The 18,789-nt window shown below is 32.3% G+C and overlaps 1 protein-coding gene across 12 annotated transcripts in view; it reads left to right on the top strand.

Moving 5' to 3' along the window:
• LOC106458029 (forkhead box protein P1-like) overlaps window positions 1–18,789 on the top strand; it is a 255,864-nt gene that overhangs the window by 174,268 nt on the left and 62,807 nt on the right. For 7 of the 12 annotated variants that reach the window (XM_022384153.1, XM_022384151.1, XM_022384152.1 and 4 more), the window contains 2 exons: window positions 11,411–11,532; window positions 16,906–17,034. The exons of 1 other annotated variant lie outside the window; for it this stretch is intronic. In XM_022384153.1, coding sequence (XP_022239861.1) covers window positions 16,918–17,034 — 117 coding nt within the window. In that variant the 5' untranslated portion in view covers window positions 11,411–11,532; window positions 16,906–16,917. The remainder of the gene's footprint in view (window positions 1–11,410; window positions 11,533–16,905; window positions 17,035–18,789) is intronic. 4 more of the 12 variants (XM_022384158.1, XM_022384157.1, XM_022384156.1 and 1 more) reach the window with 2 other exon arrangements.

Below are 18,789 nucleotides of genomic sequence, written 5' to 3'. Positions count from 1 at the left end.
TATGTGTGTACGTAAACGCGTGTGTTAACGCCAGTACTATTACAAAAAAACTGAAATTTTTAGAAAAACTCCACACGCCTATAAGTACAACCAACACGACGCGCCAATAGGGAGTATCTATTATTAGTTTGCTACAGTCAGTGTGCTACAAACTTTGGAAGCTATAACTGTGATTGTTATAACACTTATCAATCGGAAAACTTCAGATATTTGACCAGGAGCATTTACAAAGTTCGAACAATACAACTCATTTAACTTCAGTGGATTCTCATTGGACATTAGTATTTTTACTAAAACATTACATAACGTCAGGTGGAAATCCCGGTGTGTGTGGCTGATAAATAACGAAGGACAAAGCTAGCTAGCTTCCCGTTAAGTGAATTATACTTACGTCAACTCGCTCATCGTGAACTCTTGATAAGATATCGAAGAAGTTCCAGACTAAAAGGAAGACTTTATATTGCTTGTTAGTTTCTGAAACTTTTGTTTATAAATCATTGTTTGTAATAACTATTTCTAATAACTGTTATTGTAAACTTTATTTGTGTGTATATTAAAACGTATTTGTATAAAAGAAAACTGTGTGTGTATCAATCTTGTTGGCAAATGTCATAAACTGACTATATATCGGCATATATTTAAATACTAAATCCAGAGTACAATTTAATTACTAGATTTAAATTATCAGTTAACTCACTTTCAGACCATTTGAAATTACGTAACAAAATCAATCCTTGATGTATATGAACTTGTAATCTCGGTTTGAAGCGGCACTACTCTGGTATTAAGTCCATCACTCAAGCCTTTATTACAATTCAGAACTGACAATCAGCATACCCACTGACAGTGTGGGAAACTCCATGTTTTTGGATTTCACAGACGGATTACAGTTCGTAAGCCACTCTTCACAATCGTCAATACAAAATGTTGGAGTTCGTGGTACCTTAAGATAAAAACAAATATGTAAAAAATAAGAACATTGTAGAAAATATCATGTGATCTATGAATCCCACTATTCATTGTTTGCTTCAGATATTCAAGTCTGGGTTTGTTGGCAAACTATAAGCTTATATGATTGTCTTCTTAAACATGAAAGTAATGTGGATGATATCATGGTCTGTTTTAATGTTTTGGATTTAGTCTATCGGTAATAGTTAAAGGAAGCATGAATGCCTTGAAGTGTTATGATGTTATGTACGTCAAGGCATTATTGTATTGGTGTAATTTTCAAAAAGAAACATGCTTTTTCGGGATGATAATGTACCATACCACACAGTAAGAGATGTACAGCAACCTTGGGGAATGAAGCATAAAGAATAATCACAGGTGCCCGACCTTAACGTTATTGAACAGCACTGGGGTGTTTTGTCAGTCACCTGAAAAACAGAATGGACAGTCTTCGAAAACTCGATATACTTAGAGAGGATTCGTGGTCTATTCAAGGAGATGTTTAACAACGGTTAGAGACAGACTACAATAAAGCAAACAAACCTTAGCTGCGAAACATAGACCACTTATTTCAATGTACTGTTTTCATGTATTTAGTAATATAATGTTGTTGTACTACAAATTAGCATCAGAATAAAACTTTCATTATGATTTTATATCACATAAGTTCTTCCTATTTGTAGAAATCGTGCTAAGTGCCTTTATTTTAACATTTCTATTCAAGTTCATAAATTAGACATACATCTACGCTACATTTAAACGCCATGGATTGTATTTTTCCAAAAACTGATGCAAGTACAGAGGTTAGAAATTATTTAGATGAATATAAGTGAGCGCATAGTAAAAAGCAATGAATACCCAGTTCTCTGTTCTTTATAGTTAGTTAACTCTTGTTTGAGAAAAATAAATAAGACAAATTAATTTTTTTATCTAAGAATATGATTTACCCTTCACCTCTATAAGTTTTAACTGTATTGGTATTATATAGCAACGTTTGGACCATCTGTTACCTGTTTAGTTGCAATAATCATTTAATGGTTTTTAATTAAATATTAATGTTTAGTTTCAGGTTTTTATGGTCTAAATAGATCACGAAAAGCTCTATCTTGCTATAGTTACTGGGATTCGTGTTTTGCTGTTCTATCTCTAAACTACAAACGTCTTTATCCTTTATTAATTCCCATCGTTTGTTTGTCCACGAACTTCTACATCAATTTTAAAGCTAGTAGGAATAAAGTTGTCAAGAGCACTCGGGATGTTCTTTTCTTTATGGCATAGCCTCCAACTCTTATTTGGGGTCCCATTACCAAGGGGGCTAAAACGCACTGGTAAGGTTACCCACGCATGACGTGAGAAAATCGTTAACTTAAAAAACCAAGCACACACTATTACTAGAGAAGTTTCTAGAATATTGCAGACCATCATCAATGTAATAAAAAGTTTGTAATACATAAGTATGATTATTTTTTCCTGTTACATGTTATAAAGATAATGAAGCTATTATGTTGAAACTATTTTTGTTTGCCCAATTCCAAACGATTATAGCAAGACACCGTTTCATACACAAACTATTAGTGTTTATCTGCCAAAAATATATATATTTCAATTAAATCCCAATAAATATTTCATTTTTTTGATAAACAAAACTCAATTACTTCGTAACTAAGTTTATTATCAATACAAATGCTGTTACTCTTTCGTTATGGTATGGACAGTTATTACCCTTCGAAAGAGTGTCGATGTTTTTTTACATGCGTAACTTGTCATAATCTTCTGGTGAGTTGTCTAGTGATATAATAAAAAATCCACATGAATCATTCTATCTTCATATTGTATATTATACGAGCACACCCTTTTATCCATTCAGTACAACATGCTTTTTTCAGGTAACAAGATCAGCATCATATCCGTCTCATTGTATAATTAATTCAGCTTTTAGTTTTGTCTATGTGGCCAACTTACTCCGACTTCTGAAGCTAGCAGATACATAAACTAAACGGTCAGATCAGATTCATGTTTAGCCACCCCTTAATTAGATATGATGACCAGTCAACAACATCCGCCGTCTCTACGTTTACTGTTAACCGTATAGCTGTAATTTCTAACGTGCACACAGCTGAAAGTGCGGAGGGTGTTTACTGGCACTTCGGGGGTTTGAGCCTCGAATCTTGCGATCTATAGCCCAACATGCGAACCGGCCCAACTTTTTAAACACAAAATCTGCAAAGCTGTATCATTCGACTGAAAAATTACACATTAGATAATTATCAGAATCAAAAATGGATTGCAAATTTCAGGATTAAATGAAAGTGTTAACCCTGATTGTTCAAACAATTACAAAAGTGATGTTGACGTCAATCAATGTAGACATTTATGAGAATGTTTAAAATAAGTTAAATGTGAAACAGCTAGAGAGTCATTCTATCCTAAATTGGTTTAATTGACCAGGGTCTCTTAAGTGTCTAATTTGATGTCGCTAGTACCTTAAACAAACATATAATCATTTCTAAATGATAGACGGTGGACATAGATTTCACCATGTGCAGATGATTAGAGTAGGGTGGATTTGAAATTTATTAGTCACAAATCATCTCATTTTCCAGCAAGAAAAGTCCTAGAACACTGGATTACATAACAGGTGTGTATCTCTAACTGTATAAATAACATTCAAATGGGATGAGTGGTGGTAGTTTTAGGTTTAAATGACTGATAAATTACAAAGCTAAATCTGTGAGCGATAATTAGGGGTCTATTTATAAAAACAGATAACTGGGGACATGGTGAGATGCATGTAAAGGAGTTCACTTTGCACTTTTTAGTATAATTCCACATTATAAAAGCTTATGTTTATAATCTGTGGAATTAATCCTCGAATACAAAATAACTATTCTTATTAGCGTGCTATAGCTGTATTTACTGTGGAAATGTAAAGGAGATCACATTAATTTCTACACCTGCCTTTGCTAATATACAAAGGTGATATACACATTTTGGTGATGGGTTTCATATTTGTATTTTTAGAATGTATGGTAAACAAATTTGTTTGTTTTTTTGCCTTTTAATTCTAAAGGAGAACACACGTGAAAAATAGTAGTCATCTTCATCAAGATGGAAAAATACAACAGAATGATCCCAAATGCTAGATTTTTGGCACAAGGTTTTTCAGTAGTTATATTTTCAAGAACTGTATAATTCATACTTATAAGATAAGACTTGTTTCAACATTTTCCAGTTGAAAAATGGACAGTTAAGAAAGCCTGGCCCTAATATTTGATACATTTGTTCTAAAAGTATGGTTTTCGAAAAAACACTACTTAAAGTTCAATGTCAGAGACTGCAAATTAAATTTGACAGTGTTTGAGACCTGTTAATTCACCAACTTAATGAGCCTCTCTCATTAGTGGGTTGTTTTATTCAGAGTATCTGTGAAATGATACGCAATATTATCGGCACATACTGTCCCTAATTTATTACTAATATATTATAGTGAAGAGAGGAAAGCAACGTCACTCACCTCCAACTTATGGGCTACTCTTGTCTGGCCAAATAGTGGCGTTTGTACGCCACTCTCTTAATGCACCCCAGTGTGTTTTTTTCCTTCGCACAAAGTGGCGCAAATCATGAACCCTTTCGGGTTTACAGGCTGGACACGTCTGTACCAAAACAACCCCATTGTTAATATGCCACGATTAGAGTATTTAAAACAATACAGCGGTGTGATAAAAGTACACTTTAGAAGACTTCAATATTAAAAGAATGTGGTTCTTGTTACGAAAAGTAAAAAATTTAATATTTTAATATCAATATTTTAAGTGAATAAGCCGAAGTGTGAAAAAAGAATATAATGTAATATAATAATATATAATATATATGTAATTATTTATGTAATATATAATATAATATATTGTTCGCCCAGTATTGTAGAAATATATATATGCGTCTGTTAAAACTGCAGATACTTTAGTCATTATCAGTTCTTATTATTGTTTTAGAAATGTAAGGACTTAATACTAAAAAAATAGCAACTTATACAAAAATCAGTTCAAACTTGAGATCAACATTGTTTTTAGAAGAAAGAATCTCTGTTCATTTTTTTCAAAATTAATACATAAATTGGAAATAGTTAAGCCTAGATCTTTTACTGTATCTTGAAAAAAAAAGTACTTAAACCCGAAACAATATCATCTGTTGTTTTAGTATATATTTGTTTTTTTTTATAGATTTACCTTTAATCATTGAAATATGAACACACATATGTCGCCTAATGAATAATTGAAAAGTAACTCTGTATATAGTAGATGTAGACAAAACAACTAAATGTGTCAATTTTCCTACGGAAGGGCACATTATGCTCACTATGAGTTATAATAATGGCTGGAGACTATTCACTATGAGTTAGTTATCCATTCTTGCTCATCTTACTTTACGTACGGATATGTAAGATATACAATCGACATATCTACCGCAATGGATCAAAATTTATCAACTTTTAAAAAAACGTTGTACTATATATATTAGAGGCAGATAGATCAGTTTTTGGTTCCATATTATTTTAATATTATCTTGAATGAATTGGACGCAATATAACCCATCAAAAGTTACTTGTAAAACTTACAAAGTAACCTTCTGCTCTACTATTCTATTGGAAATGTGAGCAAACCAGCAGTTATGTTGGCCGATGAATAAATAATTGAAACATAATATTTGGGAGCATTGTCTTTTTTTATATGTTTATGGTGTAAAGTATATAACAAAGATCACAACTTAATTTGAAATATGCCATACCAATGACCAAAATCCTTAATTCACAAAAGTATTCGTTTTAAGAATTGCACTATTTGTTAAGTGGCATGTATCAAGAATGGTCAGTTGACTCGCAGTTCTCTGCCATTTAGAAAAAAGCCATTTCGTTGCCATTTGGTTATCAGTTTCTGGTGTCTGCAGGTGAATAGCTGCAGCTAATGTGGACATCATGAATATTCTGTTATAAAAAAATTAAAATCAATATATTTTCAGTCCACAACTGCTTATCTGTCACGCGCCTTTCTTGCTATAGTTTGAAAAATGATGAAGTTTACAATTTCATACCTTTTAGTTCTTCTTGTATTCATATCTGTAATAAACAGGAAAAAACTTCTTTTATTAAAGTAAAATTTGTTAAAAAGGTTTTATGAAATTATCCGTCATTAAAACTTTGTGTGATTAAATATTTATTTTCAGACCATTTAAAAATATTGCATTTATAAACTCTGCGTAAATTTCTACTTTCGAAAAGCCAACATTATTCTTCACTAATGATATCTTTCGTTATATGAACTAGTGATCATATAACTACTTCCGATGCACGGAAAGCTAGTAAACATGAATAAAAGTTTTACTGAATGGATGTTTCCGTGCTGAGGCTCATATATGTTGAGAATTTTAACTATAGTGTAACTCTTAGAAACAGACTCACTTCTTACGTTTCTTAAATTTAGAGTGATTAAATAAATTGTTCGTTGTAGTCAATCTCCAAATATCTATACTTTAGCATTAGTTAATATAGCCTCTTGTAAGCAAATTTATGAACATACGAGTACAGTTTTAGTGTTTTGTTATAGTACAGTGTCCCTATGGTATATGTTTGGATACTTGAACAATGAACTATCTATAATACTTATATGATTTTATTTATTAAGATAGTTTCTTTCCATAGTGAACAATAACCCTTGAAGCGGAGGCATAAACACTTCGGAAGATATATAAAATGTTTTGATTTGTTTTTAAATTGAGTGACTTTGTTTTCCCTGCTTATAGTTAATATCTATTTGTTTTCTTTCAGATTCGGCTTCCCTAAAAACTGTCCTATCAAATTTAGAAAAATATTATATATATTTTTTTCAAATATTTCTTACAAAACAATTGATATATTTCATACTTTTTTGTTGAAGATGGAAATGCGTGTTAAGTAGAAAAACTAAGTAACCTGCCATTTACAGTTATGAATCTGCAAGCATAATTAAGCATTAAGATTTATTGAATAAGAGACAATACAAACGTTGAGACTTTTGCTAATTTTTTTTGCTAATATTTTTATTCATTGTTAAATTGCAACTAACAACAAATTCGTTTGATTTGTATTGTGTAAGATGGTTCAAAAGGATAATTACATGTATTTAAGAGTTATCCCAAATCATATTGGCTTAAAATTCTTTCTTTATATGGTACAACCTTTATTTGATACCCAGAGAGAATTAAAACTGAAAACATAAACAGAAAATTGGTGTAGGTTTGTTTTTATTTTAATTAATAGTAAGTAACAAAAATACTTTTAGTTTTTCTTTCCAAAACATTTACAGCAAAGGCAAGAAAACGTGTATCATATATAAATATGCCTGTCACTTTATTTCAGCAATGTCTGTTTCCTGAAGATATCGGTTAATTAGAAATTAATAAAAATGGCATCCATATAAAAAGTAAAAGTAACACTTTTATCTTAATGATATTAAACTTAATTCATGTAAGAAAAATATCATCAACCACGTTATAAAAGTAACACAAATCTTCTATTATAAACCCACAGTATTTAGTTGTTATTTGTGTAAACAAATATTCCAGCTTATACACCGGATACTTCTTGTTTTCGAGTTTTTAAGGTAGGAGCTAGTTATTGACAGTGCTCATCAATCAGACAGTTTGAGCTTCAGTGTGTTCTTGCTCGCATACTGGTGAAGATGACACCCTTTTCTATTGTATTAGGATGTAATGTATTTGTGTAATATAATTTACTGTCATTTTTAGGAAGGCTATTGTCGAGTTTCCAGGAAAATCGCTGGACAGTCATCTCCACGGTTCTATTCTTCTGCGTGGCGTATCACGAAAGCGGATAAAGCCACAATGTGCTCATGCAATTTTTTAACATGTGACTAATTTTAACCGTATTCACTGTGTTTAAAACTGAAGATAATGTAGCAACTACACAAGCCACGTGATAGGAACATCCTGGATATCTTTCGAATTTATTTCGTGGGCACCGAATTTCCAAGAAAATGGCAAAAGTTGGTAGCTCAACTTTACACGCTACAGTCTTTGTGAACTCAGGTGTAAAAAGCATACATTAGTTGTTTTTTTTTTACTTTTTATATGTATACATGTGTAGTTTCACACAATAAGCTAAAATGATTAACTTCTCAATTGCTTTTTCTTCTTGGTATTACTAGATAGGTCACACAGATTCTTCTCGTCTTTAGGACATATACTTCCTTTTGTTACTCATCTACAAAGACAACCCTAATTTTATGTGACTATTTTTCGACACACAAAATTTTTTTGAAAATGTTTCTTTTCATTTGTATTCGTTAGTGTTAATTTTGCTAATATGTTTGAGCATACAAGTAAAACTTCCAGAATCTGTTAAGGTAACACTGTTACATTTGCCAAACTCAGAAGGATGAATATGTTATTATTACTTTTTTAAACTTATAATAGGAAATATATTTGTACTATCGAAATCAAAATAAACTTCACTTGTGATTTGTGATTATGTAATCGAAACTTGTAAGTAGAAAGAAAACATTAATCAACTCTTGATTAATTCCGTAATAAAATGAAAATAATGCAAAGCCCTTGCAAATCTATCTCAAAGGTTTTTTTCCCTTTGAGTGAAGACAATATCCTCTGATTTACTCTGCATTTGAGTTTTTTCCCTTTGAGTGAAGACAATATCCTCTGACTTACTCTGCATTTGAGTTTTTTTCCCTTTGAGTGAAGACAATATCCTCTGACTTACTCTGCAATTGAAAAAAAAAAACTTATTCAAATATATTTGTGAAAATTGTAAACCAATTTATATGATAATGTTGAAGTTATTATATCTCCTTAATAGAAGTACAAGACGGATGATCTGTTCTTAATCACAGAGCTACACAATGGGCTATCTGAGCTCTGCCCACCGCGTATCGTAACGCGATTCTTGGTGTTGTAAGACCTCAGACAAATGAGCAGAATTTAAGTGTTTATTTGTATATTGAATGACTACATCTGCTATAGTTATTCATTAAGCTCATAATTCCGACTTCTAATGACAAACGTAGGGACTGTCAATTTTCTAAGAGTTTGACAACACGTTAAGTAACATTGTGGCAAATATCCACTATGTTTCCAGAAAATGTACAACCTGGTACGCAGGAGTTAAACTTCTAGACACTGCTGTAAATCTCAATTATTTGCATCTAGTTAATGAGGTATGGTAGTCACCTAGAAAAATATGAGTATGTACTGCGATACCTTCGTAGTACACAAGAGTTCGTGACAATACCTTACTTTTACGCATTTATTCCACCTAAATTTTTCATAACAGTCAGACATGCAAGATTACGTAGAGGACACAGTTAAGGATGGCAACACCTAGTGAAATCGCTTGTAATGACAAGTTCCATAACAATAGCACAGCCTCTAGAACTGTAATTATCTCTGTAATTGACGAACCTGTGACAATAGTACTACATCTTTTGTACTTTATTTATCAACTAAAATATTCTGATTAATTATACCATTCAAACTTTAAGCTGATGATGTAGTTTAAAACTTTCAATTGACCGTAAGAAAATCTGTGATTTAAAGTTTTGTAAAGTTAAAGATTTCAGACCTAAAAACAAATTCAAAGCACCGTCATCACAACCTTTTTAAATCGTATTTCCCTGAAATAATGAAACATTTCAGATTGTATAGTCACATCCATCAATGTAAATTATGTAGAGCATAATAAGTGATTTTATCATAAATATTAAGTCGTTAACAATATAATTAATCTAAGAAGTTTTCTATAACGTGATAAAGTTTTGGAATGGAGAATAGCAATTAGCAATTGTCTTTTAACTTCAATTACATTCTATAAAAAGTTCTAACTAATTCAGTTTCTTTTGTAATGTGGGTAATTGTATATACTGATAACATATGGGATAAAGCTTTTAATATTCATTCTTTATAAGCTGTTTATTAATCTAATATTCCGTTTACCAACGGCATGAATATGTCATATAACTAGTAATTAGGACTTTACTTCTGTAGCTTAAATTTCTACGTATAAAAACGAAGAAACAGATTTCTTTCGTTTTATCTAAGAGTTATCTTAAAAGCTGTGTTTCTTGCGTTTGATACGTAAGAAATATCTACCTTTGTCGGCCCTGTAAAGTTACCAATGCTTCCTCAGGACATCCTCTCTCGGGATTCTCTGCATACCAGTTCCCTGTTTTTGACCTTAATGGACGTGCCACTGAAGAAAATTAATTTACTTGCCCAAAAGATCTTTCTGCTTATCTTCAGAACATGTTTTGTTAATTAATAGAAAAGTAGTTGAGATTTGCGCGGTCAATATATAGAAAACCTCTTTAATTTTTAATTGCAAATCGTTTTCGAAATTTTTAATTATTTTTCATTAAATTAAATTAAGTAGCTTTAGGGTTGTACTTAGTTATTGAATATTTAACTACAGTAGAATTTACAAGCTTTCGTAATTATTTCATGTAAGCATTATTAGATTTACTAAATCCATCGAATAGAGACTGTGTATAGCTTCCCCGTTTTCTAGTGTTTTAATTGAAAATAATATGAAAATACTAGGAAAAGAGACAACACTTTATCATGCCGATTCTACCTTGTAATGAACTAAAGTCTGAATATTTTATAAGTACTATGTTACAGTTCATGGTGAATGATGTCAAATTCTTTCGTTCCCATTAGATTATCCATATTGTTCTGGGGAAAAAAGTTCTGTAATTAATTTACCTTTACTTCACGTAAGACCTGAACATCAGAACATTTTAGACAATTTTCAGACTTTTTTGGTGCTTCTATTGAATAAGTTCATCTCCAGTATAAGAATTATAGTATGTATTTAATTATTGAAATTTCGCTATGTTCAAAATGCTTTCTCTGAGCTCAGTTTTGTAGAATATCTATTAATTATTTTATCTTCTACAATAGATTTACTTTTACTTTGTTGGGGTGTTAGGTTATATAGCATTGAGAGGACTTAATGTATATTACATAAGGAATGAGGGGCTCTCGAAGTTTTTGTAAAAGAAATTACTGTTTCCTACATAAGGTGTTATAATGATTGTTTCTGGAGTAGGCTGTTATTCTCAGAACGCATAACGAAAAGTGATTCCGATTGTTCAAGTTAATACGATGTCTCTGCGTAGCATAACTTATTTTTCATTATTCAAACTAAAACGATGTTACTTTTTAGAACAAACTGCTTTTTATTATTCAAAATAAGACGATGTTAGTCTTTAGAATATAGTGCTGTAACATAAGTAAGTGCTATCTCTTCCTAAGGTTTAGTGATGTTTGTTTTTGAGTCAACTGATGTTTTTTGTAGCTTCAATTTTACTGGAATATACAGTATTGGTTAGAATGTTCAATATATCAGTTTTATTATTATATTTTTCATTATAATGATAATTTTGCATTGTTGACTTAGTATAGAGATTTAGCCCTGACCTAACTTTCATAAGCTTGCTCCTGAGATTTTATTGGGATCACGAATGAAAATATCGCTAACGACGAAGTTACCCAACTGTTGAGAAATGCATTCTAATCTTTGTAAGTAAGAACAGTATTCATTTATTTATTAGCTATACTAATTACCGGGCTTATATTTAATTCCGATCTAGGTAGGTAATTTGCTATGATCAGAAATTAATACTAATTTGATATTGGATTAAATGCTATGTTAATAAGAGCTAATGTTATATTTTCATTTATGACTTTCTTTATCACCGCCATCATGTACATATTTTTCATCCCGTGTAACGTAGAGTACTTTTCTTAATTACATTCAATTTGTATGTAGAAATGATTTTCATTCATAGTATCATTCATGTTTCAAATATAATATTTTCCAAATAATGTCAAATAATGGTCGTGATATTTGCATTAAGAGAAAAACATATAGGATAGGATTGACAACATTATCAACACGCAGTTTAATATGGTGTTCATCAATTGAAATGAAAATGGTGTTTCTTTCTTGTTTGTCAAATTATTTGGGATAAAGTGGCATCTCTTCTTGCATGTGAAATATATTTATCAGTTTCTTAGCTGGGACCAATGGTTCGTGGCAGAATTATGAATTTTAGAATCCGTGGTTCGTGTTCCGTTACTTTCAAAACATTGTGTTATAAGAGTTGCGGTCAAATCTTACTATTCAGTCTGACAGGAGTAGCCCAAGAGATATAAGTTTGTATGAAGCCCACTAGCCGCCTTCTCTCTAGTTTATCACTTCGAAAATATTTATCACTTGATATAAAGTTGCCTTTCTTTGTGATGAGTGAAGGGTATTTATCCGTCGAAATGAAATAGAATATTGTTTCTTCCTGATGTTATTTATCATTTTGGATAAAGTAGCATTTCATTCTGAAAAGGCTATAGCCTTTTAAGATCAGAAAGAATGCCATGTAATACCAATAGATAAATACTACTTACGTAATAGGAAGAAACGTTATCTTATCACAACAGATAAATTTATCTGTTGTGATAAGATAACGTTTCTTCCTATTACGTAAGTAGTATTTATCTATTGGTATTACATGGCATTCTTTCTGATCTTAAAAGGCTATTTAACAAGTAGAATATTTTCAATAAAGTAAATGATGATTCGTCGAGATGTGTATCGGCGTCTCTATTTGTTTGGTTAAAATAATGCTTTTTTTATGTTATATAAATTGTGTTTATCATATTGAATAAATAAAAACGGTATTTTTCTTGGCGTGTAAAAGTTGTTCGTCAGATGTGTAAATGCCATGTTAACCAATTTGAATACTTAGCTTATAAAGACTTTTTTTATCGATTGGTACATTTCCTACGAAGTCATTTCAGTTTATGGAGTCAAGAGTTTTCATCAATCGGAGGAAACATTTTCCCGACATATAAGGGATATTTGTTAGCTGTTTGTCACTCGCGACGAAACATTATCCTGATGTATAAAGCGTACATGTCATCTGTTTATCACTCGCAACGAAACCTCTTCCCCAGGTATAAAGGATACTTGTCAACTATTTATCACTCGCGACGAAACATTTTCCTTACGTATAAGTGATACTTATCAGGTGTTTGTCACTCGCGACGAAACATTTTCTTGAAATGTAAAATGACCTTATTAATATATTTAGTTTTGGTGTGTGTTCGTTCCTGGTTGATAAAGGCATTTATCTGTTGAAATGAGATTTTGTTTTATAAAGTACAAAGTATTTTTATAAGTTTGTCGTTAGTCCTTAGATTACAAAGGATATACGTCAGTTGAGTTGAATTTTTTTTTCCTGAACTGTATAAGTTTAAAGTTTGTCAGTTAAGCATTACGTTTATCGTTGGGATGAAGAGATGTTCCTCTCTCACATATAAAGTGTAATTATAAGCTGGGGTTATAATGTTGAAGTTCTTGGAATACAGAATGTGTTTATCAGTTAAGCTGAAATGTTTTAAGCTTCTCGAGTATTAACTGTTGATTGTTGGGGTGAAGAGATGTTTAACTTTATTTAGGGTGAACAAAAGTAATAGTTAGAAATTAAACTATATTCTAAATGAAACAAATGTATAGTCAATTTTGCCTTATCCTATGTATAAATTTTCCTTTTCATTAAATCATAATTTGTAGGAGAGGTGAAAGGATGCTCCTCTACCAGTTATGTAGTATACTTAATGTGAAAAGTTTTAGCAGTTGGGATAAGGTATTATTTTAACAGGTGTGACTATTGTTATTATTATTTTTAAACTGAAGTGTAAAGGCTATTGATAAGTTTGGTTTAGATGTTGTTTGTTTGGTTTGTTTTGAATTTCGCACAAAGCTACACGAGGGCTATTTGCTCTAGCTATCCCTAATTTAGCAGTGTAAGACTAAAGGGAAGGCAGCTAGTCATCACCACCCACCGCCAACGCTTAGGCTACTATTTTACCAAGGAATAGTTGGATTGACCGTCACATTATAACGCCTCCACGGCTGAAAGGGCGAGCATGTTTGGTGTGACGGGGATTCGAACCCGCGACCCTCAGATTGCGAGTCGAGCGCCCTAACCACCTGGCCGTGCCGGGCCAGATGTTGTTTGTTCCTAGAGTATGGAGAGAGTTAAGTACGTTATATTAAAATAAGTTTAGATATGAAATCAGCAAGTCAACTGACAAATAAAACCGATAAAAGTATCAGTGAGACGGAGGGAATCACAACTACATTTTTTACATTGTTTTGCGTTTTGTAAGTTTTGATACCCTCGAAAATTGAGCGCTGTTGGGAAGCGTATGTAACAGCCCTTTCCAACGCAGTGTATTCATAGACACAGATCATAAAGGTAAATTTAAATCAGGGCTTTAGAGTTTTCAAATCGATGATACCTCTTGCACTTAATGGCGTTGGAAGACAAAGGAGTATGGATCAGGTTGGATCGCCTGGACCATCCAGATAGAGTGCTGCAATAAGTCGTACCCAAGTCGTGGTAAGCAAAGTGTATTATCTTGTAACATATTAGAACGCACGGACACTAAGATCAGTGGCAAAAGTCGTCCGTGTCTCGGGCAACATAATAAAGAAAGATCTCCATCTGAAAAAGCGACACAAGTTGCTTCGACAACAGATCCATTCATCCATCACATACCTTAAACAGCTGGGAAATGAACAGTAGTCATGCTATTCTACGCGAAGACGTGTTGGTCAAAGCCGCTGGACATAACGCCCATGGATTTCTGTGTGATCAGGCTGTTGAAGCGGGCGCTGGGAAATTGTCGTCCTCGTAAACTAGACGGATTATGGAAACCAAGCAGAGAGGAATGGTGTGTTTTGGGCATGATAGCTTTATGACGGAGCCTTTTGTAATGGAATCTACGCTGCAGGGATCTTATCAAGATTCGCTGTTGTTAGATAGAGAATGACTGGACCTGGCGACATGGACTGTAACGATGTTATGAGGCTTCAAAATCGTTGTAATATAACGTACTCAATATCTGTAAAACGTATACATCAGATCGGATGATAATATACTCAAAGGTGTTCAGGAGTTTGGATAAAAGTAAACTGTTCTTGATTATTAATTGTAATAACATCGTAGACTAAATAGACATTTTCTTATAAGCTCCTTGTGCTCCATGAAGTCTTCAGTGATTTTGAGAATATGAACGGTAACTATTGGTGCAGGCAACTATTGGTAACTATTGGTGCAGGCAACTATTGGTAACTATTGGTGCAGGCAACTATTGGTAACTATTGGTGCAGGCAACTATTGGTAACTATTGGTGCAGGCAACTATTGGTGCAGGCTAGCACCTTACTTATTCAAGCAGAGGATACCCGTTAGGAAGTATAAATAGTATATAGGGCAATATTAAATGGTGTCCCCTTTCACTCTGCTTTGTGAAAAGTAATAATTGACTCATTTAACCGATTAAGTACTTGTGTCTGTAAAATCAAACCCAAAATTAATGCGTTCTATTTTAGGATGTTTATATCCCTTTCTTGGGAAAAATCCTAAAACAAAATAGCTCTTGTACACAGTCGGACAGTGTCCAGTCACCATTGCGTTAATCGAGCTTGCCAACTCTGGGTGATGGATGTTAACACGCACAAGATACAAACGTAATGAATCATCTTTTTAGAAAAATTGAACAAATTAGGAAACTGAAAGGGTGTTATAAAAACGTCACCACATCAACTAGTATATACATTTGATTTAGAAGATAAATGCAGTTGGAGCAGACTGCTGTAAATTAGCTCACAGCAAGTAACAAGTAAAACATTCAAGGGTTAGTGTATTGCGGTGGAAACCAGGCCTTTTTTCTTTATTTTTGTGACGAAAATAGGGTCAATGTCTGTTTAGGACTCACGCCAATTCCTAAAAGCAAATTCCCTCAAATATGGTTTATAATTTTTTTACCTTGATATCTATACCACAAAGTACCGATTTATAATAGGACCTTCTCTCTCTTTCTCTCTACACACATAAGGTTAGTTACTGTACCTAGACCTCATTCATATTCTTATACATCAAACTTAGAAACACAGTTCAGGTATATACATAATTACATATTCATTACGGTAACTTTAAAAATAAAGACATTCAATACATTTGACTTGTAAATTTAGTTAAGATCATTTTATCTCATTATTTGATTAGAATTAAAATAATTTAGCCCAGCAGTTCTGTCTTTAATTGTGCTGAAAACATTTACTAATCTCGGGAAAATAACAGGTTTGGAAAACATGATGTTAGTGATAATAATAACACCAATTGTTGATGTGTTCATAAGATGTACGAATGATACGAGTATAGATGCCATCGAAAACGAAAAAATAACTTATTCAGCCATGTTTCGGTAAAAAATAAGAATATTTTTTAGGTATGGAGAAATAGTTTTTTTTTACTTTGAACATTTTTGACGTCATATATATGTATATAATTATCTGATATATTTTCATTTCATTTTCTTAGTACTAAATGTCAAAGAATAGAAGTTGCTATTTTATTCGTGGCTTTTGAAATTTTTGAGAAACTGTTCCTAGAACAATGTTAGAAAATGTGGCTGTATATGAACACGTGAGCACGTGCGATTCTAATCATAATATATAGCTTCAGTTTGCATGCTTGAGACGATGAACAATGAGCCAGAAAGTCCTGATGGGGGCCCGTCCGCAAATGGCATAATCAAAAATAAAATTCATAAACCATCAATATGATCTTACTTCTTATAGAAATTGGTAACCAACCAGTCTTTGTTCTTTGCCAATATACTTCAGGTTGTCTCGAGTCTTTGTAGTTAAATCGCCCAACTCTGTTGGCTTCTGATCATTATGGTAGAATTCTTGAGATCGAGTTATATTTCTAGGAACTAATCTTTTAAACTAGCAAGCCACAATTTTATTTGCACGTAAGAGACTTCTGAATTTACCGCCTCGATATTTTAATACTTCCTTGTTCATTGGGTTTCTCTATTCCAGGAACATGGCGGCATGATGGACCATGACGATGATGCAGACGTAGCAATTAATTTATCAACCAATCAGCCTATTAGATCGTCCTTGACCACACCCACTTGGAACTCTGAAAACGATAATAATGATTGTCTGGTGAGAAAAGTTTTTATGTGAAAAACATTTCGCATTATTTATTCTTTACTTTGTGATAGAAACTTGCATTACATAGTTTTCTTTTCTTGAAATGCTATCATATTATAAACTAACTTTTAAATCATTACAATTTAACAAGTTTTAAACTTTTCGTCCCCCGGTGGCTCAGCAGAAAGTTCGAAAGCTTATAGCACACGCACACAAAAGGGTTCTGATACGAATGGTAGTCAGAGGACAGATAGCTCATTGCGCAGCATTGCACTTAACAACAGACAAACAGACTTTCTTAAACTTTTCGTCTCTCGGTGGCTCAGCGGTAAATATGAAGGACTTTTAACGCCAATAAAACAATATAATAGATTAAATTCTAATATCCATGGTGGGCAGAGCACAGATAGCCCATTGTGTAGTTTTTTGTTCAACAAACAAACTTTATTAAACTTTCCGAAAATAATTGAATTTAATTCTTATTGCACCAATTAAACAAACATAAAGTATAGAAATATCACAATTTGTAAAATTAATGTGCTCAACTATCAATAATAACCAATTTTCAAAACACATCCATACATGTTTTACTTAACAACGAAAAACTTAAATAATGAACATATTAAATTTCTAACCTACTGAAAACTTTAAAAGCTCCACCTACAAACTATTTTCCAAAAACCTCTTCGTTGTATTTATATATTTTTTGTACGCATTAACTAACTTTGTGAATTCTAAAGGAAATGAGCTTGTGAAACAAATGGCAATCAAAACCTTTTGTTTATAGCTATTTTTATTTTATCTTATTTTCTCGTTCGAATTCATGGAGCAAATGAAGTTCGTCACATAATTATTTCACTCTAACTAGTACGATTACATTCAATACACGACTATTGTGAAAAATGTTTTACTTTTAGTTTAGATGAAAGTTTCTATAAGATAATTGTAGTTCGATTTTTATTTGTGGATAAAATTTGTGGGATTTTCAAATTGTTCCATCACTCAAAAATTATGTTTATACATTCAGTGATAATCCACCGTTATACAAACTTGTTTTTCTACAAAAAATGTAAGGAAAAGGCTTAAAAAACACTTTATTTTCACTTACTTCTTCTTATGTAAACACTGTAGAAACTGGTAAATTATGAATAACTTTTTATAACAACGGAAATTCCTCAGTATAAGTGCAAATATTTTATCTAGTTGAATTAATTGATGAAACGGTTGAATGGACGGCAACTGCTGGTTGTAGAAACACAAGTGTAGAGGTCAGACAGTTGCCGTCCATTCAATAAAGTTTCATCATGAATACTCTGCCGAAACAATCAATCAAAGAATACTTATTAATATATTTATATTCATACAATTTTTTAATTATTATCACGTGTTTACAGTTAGAACTTTCAATATGCTTTGTTATACTGTCTAAATTAAAATGCCTGAATAACGGAACCCGTGAAATGATGGGTTTGTGAATTGTAAGAAACAATAGAGATAACCCCAACCAAAATATATCTCGTCTGTAGAAATCAACAAGTAAAAAAAACGCTTTGAAAAAAAGAGTCAAATTTGGATTTAACTTCTCTCTTTAGCATAAATGACATGGACAAAATAATAAGAAACAAACTATCCTTTACTTTCGCAGTATTGAGATTTGTATGTTGCAACCCTCTTTTGTATTAAGCGAGGCCTGGCATAGCCAAGTGGTTAGGGCGCTCGACTCGCAATCTGAGGGTCGCAGGTTCAAATCCCCGTCACATCAAACAT

The sequence above is a fragment of the Limulus polyphemus genome, unplaced genomic scaffold (assembly GCF_000517525.1).
Source record: "Limulus polyphemus unplaced genomic scaffold, Limulus_polyphemus-2.1.2 Scaffold406, whole genome shotgun sequence".
Classification (NCBI taxonomy): domain Eukaryota; kingdom Metazoa; phylum Arthropoda; class Merostomata; order Xiphosura; family Limulidae; genus Limulus; species Limulus polyphemus.
The sequence above is the reverse complement of the archived record's forward strand: the minus strand, read 5'-3'. Positions and strand labels throughout refer to the sequence as shown.